The 13110-nt window shown below is 56.3% G+C and overlaps 1 protein-coding gene across 1 annotated transcript in view; it reads left to right on the plus strand.

The window, feature by feature from the left end:
• AGRN (agrin) overlaps window positions 1-13110 on the plus strand; it is a 114891-nt gene that overhangs the window by 71797 nt on the left and 29984 nt on the right. The window contains exons 5-9 of the mRNA XM_010577375.1: window positions 712-936; window positions 3065-3289; window positions 3438-3644; window positions 9635-9856; window positions 12026-12220. Coding sequence (XP_010575677.1) covers window positions 712-936; window positions 3065-3289; window positions 3438-3644; window positions 9635-9856; window positions 12026-12220 — 1074 coding nt within the window. The remainder of the gene's footprint in view (window positions 1-711; window positions 937-3064; window positions 3290-3437; window positions 3645-9634; window positions 9857-12025; window positions 12221-13110) is intronic.

Consider the following 13110-nt stretch of genomic DNA (forward strand, 5'->3'; position numbering starts at 1 on the left):
GTGCGTGGCAGCGCAGTGGAGAACAGCCCTCTGCCTCGGGTAGCTCTGCCTGATGCACCACACTGCTTCCCCGGGGTGGATCGCATCTGCCATGGTTAGAAGTTGGAGTTGGAGGGACCAGGCATACGCACAGGCTGGGTGGGCTGATGAAAGCCCTTCCCCAGCCTGGCATTCACCAGCTGTGAGCAAGGAGCTGTGTAAATGAGACCCCAGTCTCCTCATCTCAGAGTAAATTAACTTGACCTTTCTCTCACGCGGCGCGCTGGCTTGCGATAAATCTGCACCCGGCACTCCTGCTGGGGCTCTTGTCAGAGGGGAGAGAGCGCCAAGTGATTTATTTAAAATAATAATCATAAAAAGGTGACAAATAAAGGAAAAAAAGGCAAAAAAGGCTGGCAAATAAATTTTGGCCCTTCCCTGCCAGTGAGGAAATTGCTCCTTGAGCTCTTCCTCTAGTTACGGTTTGCAGGAGGTGCCTTAAGGACCCTTGTTTTGCTCTTTTGCTGAAGCAAGAGGCTCTCGGAGAGCATGTGCAGGGAAGGGAGCTTGCAGCAGTGAGGCTGAGAGGGTTAGAAAGGAGGGGCTCTGCCTGAAGTGCCAGGTGGGGAGTGAGCTCCCTTCCTCATGTACCGTGGGTTTGGAGCTGATCCTACAGCCCCACGATCCCGCCTGCCTCCACGGACATTGGGATTGATGTCCTCTCTCCCGCAGGCTCCAAGGACCCCTGCGCGGAGGTGACCTGCAGTTTCGGCAGCACGTGTGTCCGCTCCACTGACGGCCAGTCGGCCAAGTGCGTCTGCCCGTCGTCCTGCAGCGGCGTGCCTGAGAGCACGGTGTGCGGCAGCGACGGCAAAGACTACCGCAGCGAGTGCGACCTCAACAAGCACGCCTGCGACAAGCAGGAGAACGTTTTCAAGAAGTTCGATGGCGCCTGTGGTGAGTCCCCTGTCGTCCCCCCCTCGCCCCCCGTGGGTATTGCTTTAAAAACATTTCTCCCTGCGTCAGGAGTATCGAGGGCAGACCAGCGGGAAGTGGTAAGGGTTGGGGAGAAAAACTTGCCCACACACCTGCTGTCATCAGCTCAAAAACACGGGCTGGGCAGAAAAAGGTCAGTCTGTGGGTGACGGCTTCTGAAACTCAGAACAAGCTACCGCTTTCCCCCGCAGCATTTGGCTGCGGGTGTTTCTGCTTGGGACCCACTGACCTAGAGAGCAGTTGCAACATCTGTGCCACCTCCTTTCCCTCCTGCTGTTTCCCCTGGCTGGAGTCCTCCGGCTGCTGCTTTTGGCAAGAAGCCTGCTGCTAGCCGGCATCCCGGGGCTCGCGGGCAGGCAGTTCCCTCTAATTAAAGGAGCCCGACAGGCACGGATCCCAGAGTGCAAACACAGTCCTGCCACTCCAGGGATGGCTTCCTCTTTGGCTCATGGTGGCTGTGGATACTGGTAATTAAAAGCAACTGTATTCATTAGGAAAACCATGAGATCAGCCAGGGCACGTGCCAGACCAGTGTTTGTCCCCGGGGGAAGGAGCGTGGGAGTGTGTTTGGGCAGGCTGCAAAACTGGAAGAGCTTTAATTGCGCTCTCACTGCTCAGTCCCAAGTAGGACAAGATGGGTGCAAGTGGGAGGTGCGAAAGAGGTGATGTTACGCTGGGTGCTGCAGGTTTCTAGAGCAGAGAGTAGGCTTTGAGCCTCACTGCTCCTTTGAGGTCCTCCTGATTTTAGTTGGGCGTCAGCAGAAACTCAGGCAGGCTGGATTGAGCAGACGGGCTATAGAACCTGAAAATACTTGAAGTATTTGGACTCTGTTGGGTGTGCTGTAAGGCGTGAGGATGTACTGCAAGGTAGCGGAGAGAGTGGGGATGAGCAGTGCAGGCAGACAACATCTCAAATATCTTCATCGTGCAGTCCCTGAGATACATCTGTGCGCCTGCATCATCCCCAACCCCTCTGATGCGGTCCCCATCTCAACTGTACCGCATCCCTCTCCCGCTACAGCAGTCTTATTTACCCACAGCTCCTTGAGTCCACACAAGATGTTCTTGTGATTTTGTTGGGGTTTGTAGAGGCCTCCAAGGAGGTAACACGTCCCTGGCTGTCTGCTGGTGTGACTGCAGGGCAGCAGTGAGCACGGGCAGCTCTTGCCGAAGGGGGAATGGGAGATGGATTGGGTAGGTCCTGCGGGAGCTCCTTCGTCTGCTTCATTTCCATGATTACTGCATGTGCGAAAATGGACAAAGCAAAAGACTTCAGCTGTAACCCTGTCCTAGGCCAGCCTTCTGCTCGCCTCCTTGCGAGAGGCTGGGGAGATGGGGTACTGTATTGATTCCTCCTCTTGTCAGCCTGGGACTGTGGTCAATGCAGGGATTTCAGACTAGTAAGATTAAAGGGTGGGAACATTTGATGGTGTTTCTGCAATTGCAAGCAGTGAATCAGCACTCTGCAGGTACCGTGCTTGGCAAGGAAGAGGAAAACCCAGGGCTAGAGTAGGGATTAGTGAGCAGTCGGCACCTGTTTTGCCCATGTCTTTGGTATGCTAATGTGAGCTCAGCTCATCAGAGGGTGATCCGGATAAGCCTAGATTAGAGCAGTGGGGCAAGGCAGCATGTGGCCCTGACTGCCTTCAGGGCTCTTCCAGCACTTTAGGAAGACAGGGAGCATAGAGAGGGAGAGTGGGATGGGAGTATCAAGCATCTTGCAATGCCCAGCGAATGCCCCTTGGACTCGGGAGGTTCATCTGGGTCAGGGGAAAGAGCCCTGTCCCCTAGACAAAGGGGAGTGAAGGCAGCTCAGGATGGGGAAAAAAGCAGAGCTCATCCCATCCAGCGGTCACTTTGGAAAGGGCCTGCGTCCTCCGCGTGTGCAGCTCAGTAAAAAATGAGTCCTTACGTGTGCAGAGCCCTACAGATGTCCAGTCCTGAAGGAAGAGATGAGCACACGCTGAGTGCCACTGGGGAAGGTACGGAGGGTCTTGGGGCCAGCCGGTGCGGAGGAGGGCAGGCCAAGAAGCAGCTCTCTGGGCAGGGCTTGAGTGTGCCTAACGATCTGCTCTGGCTCTGTGCGCAGACCCTTGTAAAGGCGTCCTCAATGACATGAACCGTGTTTGCCGGGTGAACCCCCGCACCCGAAGGGCGGACCTGCTCTCCCGCCCCGAGAACTGTCCCCCGAAGAAGGAGCTTGTGTGCGGTGACGACGGGGTGACTTATGACAACGAGTGCGTGATGGGGCGCTCGGGGGCCATCCGGGGACTGGAGATCCAGAAGGTGCGTTCAGGGCAGTGCCAGCATCAGGGTAAGTAGCTCTCTGCTTCCCGGGGAACAGGAGCGTTCGGGCTCCTGACCTTCCCCGCTGCTCCGTGCCGTGCTCTCGGCAAGGAGAGCATACCCCCTTCCCCTGTCCCCACGGCGGGCGCGAGCAGTGCTATCCTCTCTCCTCCCAGACAAATGCAAGGATGAGTGCAAGTTCAACGCTGTCTGCCTGAACCGCCGTGGCACCACTCGCTGCTCCTGTGACCGCATCACCTGCGACGGTGCCTACCGGCCCGTCTGTGCCCGGGACAGCCGGACCTACAGCAATGACTGCGAGCGCCAGAAGGCCGAGTGCCATCAGAAGGCTGCCATCCCAGTAAAGCACAGTGGACCCTGTGGTAAGCACTGGTGCCACCGGGCTGGTCGCCCGCAGGAACGCTGGTACCCCCACACCTCTCACTTCCCAGCCCCAGCAGCCGCTTTAAGCCCAGCCTGCGTCAGTCCCTTCCGTGCAGGCAACGGTGCTCGCATTGATGCTGGAAAGCTGCAGGTAAGTTGTGAGTGGGTGCCCACCATCTGAGCAAGCCACAGGCTCTCTTCAGTCTTGCGACCGACAAGCCCTGAATATCCGTTCCTCCCTGTTCTTTTTCCTTCCAGCAGTCCTCGTGTGTGTGTATGTGTGTGCGCATGTGTTCCTCCTTGGTCTTGTCTCTGTCTGATGTGCTCAGTAACACAGGGAAGAATCATTTCTGTTTAAACAGTACCAAAGTGTCTGTGATGTCCAGCTGGTTTCTCTCATTCACCGCTACGGCCAAGTGCACATTCACCACCGCTCAGTTCCCGTGCAGCCCACGCCATTCATTTCTCCTCCCAGGGTAGTGCCAGTCCCTAAGCTCCTTCCATGCTTCCCCCTCCATGCCTGCCTGCTTCTCTCAGCTCCAGGTACTCTCCGTAAGGAACTCTTCCCAGCGTGCCCGCTCTCTGGAGGTCCTGCCGTGTCTTTGTCTCGTCTCTGGGAGAAGCTTTTGACCTTTCCAGTGGACGCTTTTTCAGGCGTATGTGATAGGATGGGGCTTCGGGTCCCTAGGATGTTGGGAACATCCAATTTTAAAATTATTGCACAGAAAATGAAGGAGGTTGAACACGGTCACTGGATTGATTTGTATGAGTTGGAAGAACTGTTCATTTCAGCTCAAATTGGTCTTTACTAGATCTAGAACTGTGTCCTATTATTTTAAGCGGATGTTTTGTAAGGTATCAGCTGTATCAAACCTTCTGAAGTACTTGGAAATTAGGCCCCATGTTGCGGATCTGTTTTGTTGGCTTTGTGCTCCTGCAGTAGGTTTTTAATGCTGCCAGGCCCAGCTGCTTGAAAACTGTTTGTCAGGCTCCCAAAATCACACTCAATATAATCACAACTGTTATTTTTAATCGTCCATTTCACTGCTTTTCTGGTGGTTGAATGATGAGGAGTCGGTTCCCCAAGTTCTCCCTACAGGGAGGGCAACAGAGGCACCTTTCAGTCCTCTTGTCTCCCAGGGCCACAAGGGAGCCGGTGCTGGATGGCAGCTAGAAACCTTGCCGGGAAGCCGTGCACGCCGGCAAGTCTGGCTCTCCTTTTCCTACCCTGTTGTGCCAATGTGGAGCTTTGCTGGAGGTGTGACCGGCTTCTGGGACCGGCACAGGAGCGCACAGGGATGCTCCTGGCGAGGGTGGGGGCAAAGCGAGGTGCCTGTGGCTGGGATTCTGGAGCAGAGGGGCCATGAGGTGTTTTTTTGCAACTGGGCGGTCAGGCCTTGGTGCCCTGGGCTCTCTACAAACCCTTCCCCATACCTGCTTTAGAGTCAGGCCCTTGCCAAGGCTTCCCAAATTTCTAGGGCGAGCAGAGAACTCGTGCTGCTAGTTACCCTGCTGTCAGACGCGCATCATTTCCACCACGTTCGGTGGAGTGAGGCCAGTGGACAGTAGGATATGGTCCCCATGCAGCTGTTGTTCCTCTCTCCATCTTACTCTCTTTTATTTTAGCTTCTCCCCAGCTTCTCTTCCAGGCGAGGACGGCAGATGCGCACATCTGCTTTCAGGAGCTACGTCCTTGTGGAGTAGGAGCAAACAAAGCTCATAATCTGGGGGAAGTAAATCAAAGCTGGGGCTCTGTCTGCCAAAGCCTAGGATTTCAAAGTCCACGTGACGGCTCCAGGCAGCCCCGTAGCAAACCACCACGCGGTGTGGGCAAGCCTTTGGCCTCCCCATCAGCTCCCCATCTTCTCTCCGAGCTCAGTGCTGCCCTTTGGAAAGAAAGCACGTCCTCCTGTGTGTCACCGGTTCAGGCTCGATGCAAGATGGGAAACAGATTTAGAAACGGGGACGGGGTGATGATGTTGCTTGCCAGCCTGTGTGTCAAGACAGGTCTTCTCAGCATGAGCGCTGCTGGTGGTGCTCACTTCTCTCCTGGCTGGCTTCCTGGCTGAGGCTTCCTTGGGATGCAGGGTGCAGTCCACCAGCGCAGGCTGGGACAGGACTCGTGGGACACTCGGCACTGGAAGAGACCAGGGGCTGAGGGAGCTACAGGCTCTGTTTGCATCCAGCCCCCAGGGCAGGGAGCGTGGCAAGTTCATCCGTGCCTCTGTGTGCTGTGAGGATGCAGGAGATGCACGGAGCCGGGGAAGAGAAGGGGAGGAAATGAAAGACGGGCCACTAGTATGGTTGCAGTGTTTTAAGCTCTCACATGTATTTGTCTAATGAACTCTTAAGCCCTGCTGCTGTCTTTTCCAGCAGCAAGGCAAAGGAGGCAAAGCCAAACAAAACAGTCCAGGCCTTGTTTTTAATCCTTCTCTGCTTTGACACCGTGATGGTGCAGCTGAGAAAGAAGGGATGGGGTGAGACTGATGTGGACAGGAGGTGGAGGGAAGGTGTCTGTAGTTGCTTCTGTCTTTTCCTCCTTGCCTCTCTCTGCTCTCTCCCCTGCCCCATTCTCTCTCTCCCTCCGCTCTCTCTCTCTCTTTCCTTTTTCGTCTGTGTCTTGTGTTTTACAGTGTTGCCTGTTTGGAGGAAGGAATTGTGTCCTCGCAGCACCCTTCTGCTCCCTACCCGGACATCTCTGCTAGGAGGTCGGCTTTCTCCCCTTCTCCGTAGCCAGTGACAGTCCTGGCCTCTTCTCACTGCTCCCCACCTCTCTAGTTTTGCTTGAGAGCCCCCGGGATGGAGAGATTGCCCTGGTTTTGCTCCCATCCCTCACCCCAAACACTTCCTGCTGGAATGGAAATGCCTTGCAGTGCAGTGGGGTCTTGTCCGATGCTTGCTGTGGCTTGACCCTTCGAGGCAAATGAGAGTGGGAGCAGAGGTGGGTGCTGTGAGCCCCCCACTCCTTAGCAAGCCCCTCTTCGGCTGATACATCAGTCTGGACTGCTCCTGGTTGATCTTACCTCTCCTTTTGCCCCCAACTAACCCCCCTTTCTTCCCCACCTCCTCCTTCCCAGAGATTTCTGCCTGCCTGGGACTGTGATGCTCGTCCCTTTGCTCTCCGTAGCGTGTGTCATGCTTGTCTGTGCAAGTCCAGTGGGCAGTGGCTCTGCAGGGACTGCAGCTCCCCTCCCCAGCTTCCAGCAAGGCAGCCCCTGCCTTTTGGAAGCACTGAGGAGCTGTCTGTGCTCGGACGTGGTTCTTCTCTAGGAATACTCCCCTATGTCCCTGTGGAGCTGGTGCCGGAGCCCGCTGGGTGTCATGGGCACGGATCAATGGGGTGCGATGAGTTACAAAGCGGCTTCAGAGACTCTTCTCCACAGCCATCCACAAGCGGGGCTTGCAGAAGAGCTCAGTGTCCCCAAGTCCCAGGGCTTGGTTAGGTTTCTGCAAAGCTCGGCAGCAGGTGAGGGATCGTGTCCTTGAATCAGTCAGGGTGCAGAATGAGCACTTTGCTTGCTCTGTGCCTCGGTTTCCCGGCCTACAAGACGGAGAAGGGCCAGGAATCAAAGCAGGTCTTGATTATAGCACAGCCTAAGGTCCTTGCTCAGTAGGTCCTTGTTATATCCACCCACATCAAAATTGGTGCCAAAACCCCCCATTGACGTCTGCCGGTGCCCAAGGCTGTGTGTGAAATTTCACAGGCTGAGATTCAGGCTGCGAAGGAACTTCATGTGCTGCATCTCTGCAGGTTTGCCTGCTTAAGAAGGGCAAGGAATGTCAGGACAGTGTTCTCCATCAGGCCTGGCACCTCCCTGCACTCTCACTCGCTTCTCCCTTGGTCCCCAAGACAAGAGTGTGAATTTGGATTTCAAATGAGCAAACATATTTGCTTCATGCCTAGCTCGTTGCATCCTTACTGCCTAATTGTGTCCAGCAGAGGTGGTTTCTCCACGCAAGCGTGTGTCTTTGTGTGTTTGGGGGACATGATTATGGTACAGATGTTGTTTTTAAAAAGTGCAACACAAGCAGGAGATGTGAGCAGCATCACAGGGCTAAGCGCAGCAGGGATCAGCTCCTGGTCCTTGGGAACTGCTCACAAACTCTTCAGCTGCAGGGAAGTTGGGGACACAACTGAAAAGGCTGGGTTGAAGTAGTGGCCATGCGCCTGAACTGTCCCCCTCTTCCCTGTTCCTTTGCAGACCCAGCCAAGGGTTTTGACTTGGTAGGTGCTTCCCAAAGAGCCAAATCCAAAACGCAGGCTTGCCTGTGCCCATGCTATGGGCTGTTTTCTTGCTGGTTGACAGCATGCAGCCACACTCCTCAGGGTTCAAGCCTTGCTCTTGCTCTGCAGAGATGCCACCTCGGTCCTAGCAGGGGAGGAAAATGGACCTGTTGCCCCATGCCCTGTGCCACGCCAGCAGGCTCTGGAGGGCTTTGCCTTTCCCACCGCGCTCTGGCTCTGTGCCTGCCTCGCTGTTTGGTGTTGGTGGGGCTTGCACTGTGTCTGCCCGTTGCATCCATCTAGTCTTGGCTGCATCGTCCGTCCCCCACATATGTTTTGTCACCTGTCCTTGTCAGTGTTCAGCATGGATTAAATCTGTGTCCTTTCCTTGCCCCAGGTCCTCAGGGCTTTTGTCTTGAGTCACAAGAAGGGGTCACTGGGCAGCACTGGGTCTCTCCCCAGCAGCGTGGCCAGTCCTACCTTTTAGCCGCCTGTCTTGGCTTCTGGATGGTGGAGGGCATTCCCGGAGGGGCACACGCCTGCCTTCAGCAAGTGGGCTGGGAACCGGGTGGAACAACAGGGCTTTCCCCGCGAGCAGTTGCAGAGCTGTACCAGGGAGTCGGATGCAGCCTCTTCTTTTTGTTGTCACCATCAGGGTTGCCTGCTCACCTCATCGCGGGCATCTTGCAGGGAAGGTGCCGCCTGCTCGGCTGACTTTGATTAAGCAGCTCCAGTTTGGGAGCAGAGGGGACTGCTGCCTCTCAGCCTGCAACCCACGCTGTGGGGCATTACCCGGCCCCAGGGAGCCTCAGGGCTCTGCTTCTGGAGCCAGATGCCCGAAGACGGGGCTGAAGCGAGGACACCGGGTCTCTATCCTGCTGCACAGCAGCTCCCTGGCCTTTCCAACACCAGCTTGCAAGAGGAGGGGAAAGGAGCTGAGCTGCTGGGGAGAGGAGAGGGACAGGCTGTGCGGTGAAGTTGAACGCAGGTGTCCTCTTCAGCCAGGTCTTCCTGGGTATCGCCACAGGGAATATTAGGATGAGCTGTTCAGGGGACAGTGCGATTCCAAGGATGTGGGCCTCAGTGAAGGGAACTATCCCTCTGTGAACTTTTTGGCTACTGAGGGTTTGGCAGCTGGTGCCAGGTACTGCGTGATGATGTAGCGAGTATCCTGGAGGCACCAAGACCCACGCTAAGGAGGGTTTTCTGCTGCCTCCTGCCCTGCCCCATTCACATCCAACTTTCCAGGCAGGCCCGGGAAAAGAAGTGCCAGCTCCCATCCCGGCAACGAGCAGCCTCAGTCCGTGTTGCCCTCCCTCAGCACATGAGGCTTGTTCTTGATGGTGGCCGTGAGCTGCTGGGGAGACCCAGACATTGGGGTTTGGTGCAGAAACCCACGGGGCTGATCCCACTTCTGGCTGGCCTCTCGGGGCAGAGTGTAGCTGGGATGGGGATGGGACAGAGGAGACGAGGCAGGAGTCCCGTTCATGGCGCGCAGGGAGAAGATCTTGTGCCTGCTTCCCATCCCTAACCTCTGCCGAGCATGGGGAAGATGCTGAGCCGGGCATGTCGGGGTGGCATGGAGGGTGCAGGGGCTGGGCTGGTGCCGAGGCCAGGAGCTCTGTACGTTTGCCACGGCTTGGGGGAGGCAGGCGTGGGCCTGAGGCTGGGGATGCTGGCATGCATTGCTGTGCACAGTGCCCTGGGGGAGCTGGGGAAGCAGTGGACTGAGACCAGTGCCTTTCTCTCCTGTCCCCTCTGCAGACCTGGGTACACCCAGCCCCTGCCTGAGCGTGGAGTGCACCTTTGGGGCCACGTGCGTGGTGAAGAACCAGGAGGCTGTGTGTGAGTGCCAGCAAGTGTGCCAGGGCCGCTACGACCCCGTGTGCGGCACCGACAACCGCACCTATGGCAACCCCTGTGAGCTCGACTCCATGGCCTGTGTCCTCAAGAGAGAGATCAAAGTGAAACACAAGGGGCCCTGCGGTAAGAGCCGATCATCTGGCGGTTTCTCCTCCTCGTGCCCTTGGCCACAGCCCACGTTTGCTTGCTGGGAGCAGGCAGTGCCTTAAGCATGAATGTGGTCCTGGCCACGGGGAGAGAGGGCTTGGGGGTTGTATTTGGGCTTTGGTTGCTGCCACGTAGCCGGGAGGGCAGGAGAGACCCTGCTCAGCTCACGCGCTGCCTGTTTGGTGTGTCAGGAAACCCGCTTTGTGCGGGGCGAGAGCGACAGCGTGCAACGGCTGCTGCCTGCGGGGTTCCTTTTCCCGCTGTCCGGTGGGTTAAAAACAAAGCAGGCTCAGCAGGAGAGGGATGTGGGGAGAGAATGCAGTAACCAGCCTGAACGCTGCCTTCCCTCACCAAGGGATGCAAGGCAGTGGGGAAAGCCTTAGGGTAAGGGAGGTGTGATTTGCCTCCCTGTGCAAGCCAGCCCTGGCACTGCTGCCAGCATTGTCCCCTTACCCAGCAGACCTTACCCCGTAAGCTGCCCTGGTGAGAAGGCAGCTGGGTTGGAGGCGCAGGATGAAGTAAGCTCACCCACGGAGCAGGGTTCATCCTCTTCCCTAGTGAGAGCCCACCACGCATATGCAACTTAGACCCATACGCAGCAGTTCCATCTGCAAGCTCTCTTTGTGCCAGCGCAGCTTTGCCAGTCAGAAAGTATTTGCACACAAGCACAGCCCGGGCTAGCTGGGTTCTCCCAGGACAAAATCTGCCAGGGTGTTCAGGCAGAGCAAGGCTCATTGCGGTTTTGTCCAAATACAGTCTTTCTACCCCTAACCTTCAGGCCGGGTATCAGGAGCTGGTGCCTGTCTCTCCACTGTATAGCAGTGCCCCGTTAAAGCTGGGCTTGATCCCTTCCAGTCATTTCCCCACTGAGCTGTGCTGTGTAGTCCTATTTGGGGAACATGCTCCTGAGCTGTAAGGGCTTTGAGGCAGCAGAGAAAAGAAAGACCCTTCCTTCAGAAAAGGAAGACCCCTGCCAACCTGCGGAGCTCCCTGCTGCAGCGTAGCAGAGGGCCCAGCGGGATTCAGGTCAGAAAATGCTGGTACCAGCTCCACGCAGTTACAGGAGAAACAGTGAAGGATGCAAATACTTCAGCTGTTGGGCACATGCACTTGAGTGCCCTGTAGGAAAGAGCCGCCCTTGTCTGCATGCAGGCTGCCTTGAGCAGCCCCTCTCCTGACCTGCAGAGCCCAGGCACGGCTGCAAGCTTTGGGCTGGAGATGGAAACGTCCCGGCCAACAGTCTGCACGGACCAAGCAGGGGGTTGTTGCATCTTCCCTCCCCCATGCAAAGGCAGCAGCTGCTGTGTGAAAGAAAAAGAAGAAAAACCATCTTTGAGCCAAATTCCTCATGAACTGAATGGCAGGGAGGGAAGAGGGGTGTTTGTCTGAAGGAGAAAATGAAGCCGTGAATCACTAAATACCCAGGAGTCAGGAGATGTGCTGGCTGGAGTCCGCTCTCTCCTGCAACGAGTGATAGCTCCTTTGCGAGTGAGTTATTACGAAGATAAATGTCTTCTCTGACCCGAGCCTGCATGCGTGTGCTGTGCGTGTGTTTGCAGCAGGCAGGCTGAGGATCCCCGCTGGGGGAGGCGGCAGGGCGCAGTGAATCGGTGCTACGTTCTAGGTGCGTCCAGCGCCGCTGGCACCCTGATAAACGAGGGGAAGACAATATCCCCTTTCCCGGCTGACAACCTCCTCCCGCCCTGCTGACTTGCCACCTGTGAATCCTGCCGCCTCTCTCCCCTGGGAGACTGGCCGCTTGTTGCCTGGGATGCCGCGCTCCTCCTCCCAAGGCTGGGATTGATTTACCACCCCTCGGAATGGCACTCAGCCCCACGCTCTCTCCTGCCTCCTCTTTAGCTATAACGGCCTACAGCTCCGGTGACATTTCATCACGGTTGCTCCTGGCCCTGACGGCTTTTATGAGTAGTTATTGCCTTTCTGCCTCTGAGCCTGATTCTCCCTCGCCTCGGCTCCTTCCCTTGCGCTACGCCCTGGGTGCTCCTGCTCCTGGCATCTGCAAGGGCTCAACTTGGGGGAGAAGGTTGCGGTGGGGTTTTATTTCTGCTCTGGCACTTCGTTAGACAGCGATGCCTGCCCGCCCCGTTGTCTTAACCTACTGCTTTTTGTTCTTCATCCGCGCAGACCGTTGTGGCAAGTGCCAGTTTGGGGCCATCTGCGAGGCGGAGACGGGAAGGTGCGTGTGCCCCACGGAGTGCGTTCCCTCCTCTCAGCCCGTGTGCGGCACAGATGGCAACACGTACGGCAGCGAGTGCGAGCTCCACGTCCGGGCGTGCACGCAGCAGACGAACATTTTGGTGGCTGCCCAAGGAGACTGCAGTGAGTCTGGCAAGGTCCCCTTCTTCACTCGTCTCACTCCTGCTGGTGGCATTTCGGAGAGCGGATGCTCGGCCCCGCTGGCCACCCGGGCCCCGCGGAGCTGCCTGGCCATGGCCATTCAAGGCTCACCAGTCATTTGTAGCACTCGTAGCCCATGCGTTTGCCAGCCCTGGGAGGCACCAGAGAAACTCCGGGGTCGGGATGTGTGGGGAGCATCCCTAGCGCTCCTCCTGGTGCCTTTATTGGTTGTTTTCAGGACTTCCCAGGAGGATATTGGCTTCAGAGTAAATGGGCTTGCCCAGGGACACCCAGCAGCCTGGCCCTGGGCTGCAGTTACTGGCTGGTCACTTGGAGACCCTGCCTGATGCTTTTCACCTTGGCTGGTGGGGTCTTCCCTTTCAGCTTCGCAAGAACTGGGCATTTTGACTCTCTCAAGCAACTTCTCCTTTTTAGCCCCAGTTATGTGTCATAGGTGGTACCTGCCCTCTTTGTTAATTGTCTGGGCCAAGCAAAGAAATTGGGCTAAAAACCACGTTAATAGCTACCACCAGAATGGAAGGCATTGAGGGTCTATTTGATCACACATTTCATCTCAGTAGCTTTCCCATCCCTCCATCCCCTGAGGGTTAATTCATCTTTGCTCATGTGTTTCCTCTCCACTCCCCAGCCCAGAGAACTGTCTGTGCTAATTTCTTAATGAATTAAAAGCCCTGCCTGGGTTCTTCATTAGGACAATAACTACTTCAGTAAAAGCAATGCTTTGAACCTCATAAAATCTGTCCAGCTGGGTCTGGTGTTCCAGGGCTGAACTGTGCATGGAGATCCTCTTTAAATTTGGGCGAGAAGAGCGACCGAGTGTGACAGATGACTCTCAGTGCTCCATGGGCACT

The sequence above is a fragment of the Haliaeetus leucocephalus genome, unplaced genomic scaffold (assembly GCF_000737465.1).
Source record: "Haliaeetus leucocephalus isolate CR32 unplaced genomic scaffold, Haliaeetus_leucocephalus-4.0 Scaffold556, whole genome shotgun sequence".
Taxonomy (NCBI): domain Eukaryota; kingdom Metazoa; phylum Chordata; class Aves; order Accipitriformes; family Accipitridae; genus Haliaeetus; species Haliaeetus leucocephalus.